General features: G+C 47.1%; 1 protein-coding gene across 1 annotated transcript in view; it reads right to left on the bottom strand.

The window, feature by feature from the left end:
* EVC (EvC ciliary complex subunit 1) overlaps positions 1-3,683 on the bottom strand; it is a 51,206-nt gene that overhangs the window by 17,258 nt on the left and 30,265 nt on the right. The window contains exon 12 of the mRNA XM_025051835.1: positions 2,386-2,598. Coding sequence (XP_024907603.1) covers positions 2,386-2,598 — 213 coding nt within the window. The remainder of the gene's footprint in view (positions 1-2,385; positions 2,599-3,683) is intronic.

Genomic DNA, 3,683 nt, shown 5'->3' with positions numbered 1-3,683 from the left:
AGCTGGGGTTCTGAGACATTTGACAATCTGTGCAGAATCGGAGCTGTGGGAGGTCGGGTAACTGGCCAAAGTCAACCTGTCCATTCACGGCTCAAACACAGGCATTCAGCTCCCAAGGTCAGGGGCCTGTCCTCGCCCGCAAAGCACAGCTGTCTCTGAAAGGCCCTCACTCCCATCTGGGGAGCCCACATCAGAGGGACATTAGACTCACCTGGTGGGTGAGCTTTCTAAGCCACTGAGGGCCAGGCGCCCCCTTCCTCTCCAGAGACTGTCAATTAAGTTGTGGGGCCCAGGACTGTTATGAACGAGGGGAATTCGGCTTCATTTGCATCCCTTGGAAGAATGAATCCAGGGCTGAGGTGACCCTGTGATAATTTCTGAAGCTGCACTATTTATTGTTGCTGGAAATGCAGCAAAGTTTTCCTGAGCGTTTGAATAGAAATATGAAAAGCAGGGTGGCTGGCCTCCAGGGACTTAGAGGCAAACGAACGCAGGAGACAGACAAGTTATCAATGACCGGGCAACACGATGCAGCCGACGGAGGACGGAAATGAATTAGCAGGAGGTCTGACCAATCGGACAGGCAGGAAACTGAGGCCCTGGGCCCGCCCCGTGGCTGCAAACGGCCACGTGTTTGCATAATGCTACAGCTGACCCGTGAACGATGAGTGTTTGAATGGCACGGGTCCACGGACATGTGGATCTTTTTTTTTGATAAATAACGTAAATGTATTTCCCTTAGGATTTTCTTAATAACATTTTCATTTCTTTAGCTTACTTTATTGTTAAGAGTACAGTATGTCATACCATACATATAACACATAAAATATGTGTCAACTGACTGTGTTTTGGTAAGCCTTCTGGTCAACAGTAGACTCTCAGTAGCTATATTTTGGGAAAGTCGAAAGTTATAGGTGGATTTTCGACTGTGCGGGGGTCGGCGCCCTTGACCCCTGCATCGTTCAAATCGTTCAAGGGCCAACTGTCCTTGGTACTTTAAACAGCTCCAATTTGTGGGCCCAGAAAACCTCCGTTTGGTGCATCTCTCTTGTAACTGAACACACGACGCGAAGAAACAGAGCTTGTTTCTTATATCGAGGACAGAGGGGTGAGCCGTCCAGGGCTGGGGCGGTGACTCAACCATGCCACCAGGGCCACAGGGCTGTCCACCTCTGCCCACCAACCTGAGCACATCAACCTCCACTCTCCTGCCCACTGCTTGTCCAGCGAAGGGGGGCTGGCGCCCCTCCTGGCCTCTCACAAGTTCTAGGCGGGGGTGGGGGTAGAGAATGCCGAAGAAAAGAAGGGGGTTTGCCCTCGCGGCACTCGGCTTTTGTATGAGTAAAGGGGAACCTTTGTAGGTACCAGACCTGTCTTACGTGTCACTTGGCCACTGCTAGTTGCAAGGGATGCTGGGATAGTGAGCACGTTCGTTTTGAGCAAAGGAGAAAGGGAACGTGGGTGACGTTAGTGTCGGTCTCAGTTGGAAATTCCTTCTTTTATATACCGGTTTTTAATATTTAAAAAATAAGAGTAATGTATTTATATGAGTTTCCTATGGCCACTGTAACATGGCCACGAACTCTGTGGCTTAACGAAACGCAAGCTCACGCTCTTACAGTTCTGGAATCTGAAATGGATCTTAAGGAGCTAAAACCAAGGTCTGGGTAGGGCTGGTTCCTTCCGAGGCTCCAGTGGGGGAATCTGCTTCTTGCCTCTGCAGCTTCTAGAGGCTTCCTGCAGTCCTTGGCTCATGCACACATCACTCCAACTTCTGCTTACGTCATCAAATCTCCTTCTCTGCCTCCGACCCTCCTCCCCCCATCTTATAAGGACCCTCGTGACTACACTGGGCCCACCCGGCCTATCCCGGAGAGCCTCCGCGTCTCAAGACCCATCTGCAAACACCCTCATGGCCTGCTGGGTAGCATATTCACAGGTTCTGAGGATTAAGGTGTGGACGTCTTTGGGGGCCACTGTTCTGTCTATGGCATGTGTATGTGGTTTTAATAATGAAATAGACTTTCACTGAAAAACAGGGATCCCGTGTGTGCAGCCGCCCCCGACGTCCGCCCCCCCACCCCGCCCCCAGTGCACTCCCTCGTGACCCACCTTCCGCCATTACATCTCTCTAAAGGATGTGCTTTGCTGCTCTTTCTCAATGGAGCAACTGTAGCATTATCTACCAACTTCCTGTCCTGGAAAAGGAGGGCCTTGCAACCTTCTCCAGCCCACGCTGAGGGCGGTCGTGAAAGGCCGGCAACCAGAATCTGGGTAAAGCACCTAGCACGGCACTAGGGGATGCTCGACAAACGAAACCTCTCATTATTCTCCACAAGTTTCAAAACATGCAGATGCCGGACCTCGTTCTACGAAATGTCGCACCTGCCTTTCCTGCTCCAGAAGGTCCTGGAACAGTTTCCACTGCTGTTTCCGAAAGCGATCCGACTTCCCCAGCTGTCGGGCGGTGTTCTCCTGGGCCTCCTGCCTCAAGTAGTCACAGTCCGCCTGGGAGAGGCCGGTCATGCCCGGGAGTGTCTGCAGGAACAGGACGTCCGCAAACTTCTGGAATGTTTCCATGGTGCTGCGGTACAGCTCCTGAAGCCAAGAGAGCCACACGGCAGAGTTACAAGTCAAACGCACGAGAAGTCCGGAGGGTGTAATGACAAGATATGGACTCTAAAGTACTGATGCTTTCGATGCTCATGAAGGTGAGAGCCACTCTTAAACCTTAAAGCAAAGAGCTGGAAATTATAAAAAGTAACACTGCTTAGTCAGAAAAGAACCAATGAGAACTTCTAGAGTTGAAGAATGTTGTCCAATATCATCAACCCAATGCACAGAGTTACTTGCAGCTTAGACACAGCTGAAGAGAGAATTAGTGCGGTGGAAGACAGATCAGGAGAAAATCCAGAACGAAGTAAAGAGAGACTTAAGCATGGGAAATATGGAGAAGACAAAGGTATAAAAGATACAATGAGAAAGTTCAACATATGTATTTGGAGTCCCCAAAGGAGAGAAGGGAGAGCCCAGGTAGAAGCAAAATTTGAAGCAATAATGGCTGAAAAATTTCTCAAAACTGATGAAAGAAACTTATAGATAAGAAAACTGAGGCTTTATTGCACATGAAAAAGAGACATTAAATAAATTACATGAGTCTACACACAGGGCCCTAGTAGTCAGACTCCAGTACCCACAATCTTAGCCATAATGCTCTCAGGTAAAGTGTTTTAAACAATGAACAAATAAATGAATGAATGAATGAATGAATGAGGGCTTAACCAGCACCTAGGAAACATCGGGTTACTTTTTGCTATATTAATAGTAGGTAAAATAGCTTTTAAGAAAAAAAAAAGCATGACTAGAGATAAAAGGGTTCACTTCATAAGGCTAGAAGGCTTAGCTCACCAGAAAGGTGTTAAATTCTGAATCTGTATAATTTTAATGGCATTACCCAAATCAATGCAATTTGCCACATTCACAGAATAATGTAGAAAAATATCACAGGATTATGTGACTAGATGAAGAAAAAAGCATTTTACAAAATTTAATTCTCATGCAAAACAGAAGTGGAAACTTCTTCAATCTGTAAAACAAACAAACAAAAAAACCAAAAAAACAACTATCGCAAACATTACACCTAAGGGTGGAAACTACAAAATCATATTAAGAAAAATTAAATA

This window comes from Pteropus alecto, unplaced genomic scaffold (genome assembly GCF_000325575.1).
Source record: "Pteropus alecto unplaced genomic scaffold, ASM32557v1 scaffold5, whole genome shotgun sequence".
Taxonomy (NCBI): domain Eukaryota; kingdom Metazoa; phylum Chordata; class Mammalia; order Chiroptera; family Pteropodidae; genus Pteropus; species Pteropus alecto.
The sequence above is the reverse complement of the archived record's forward strand: the minus strand, read 5'-3'. Positions and strand labels throughout refer to the sequence as shown.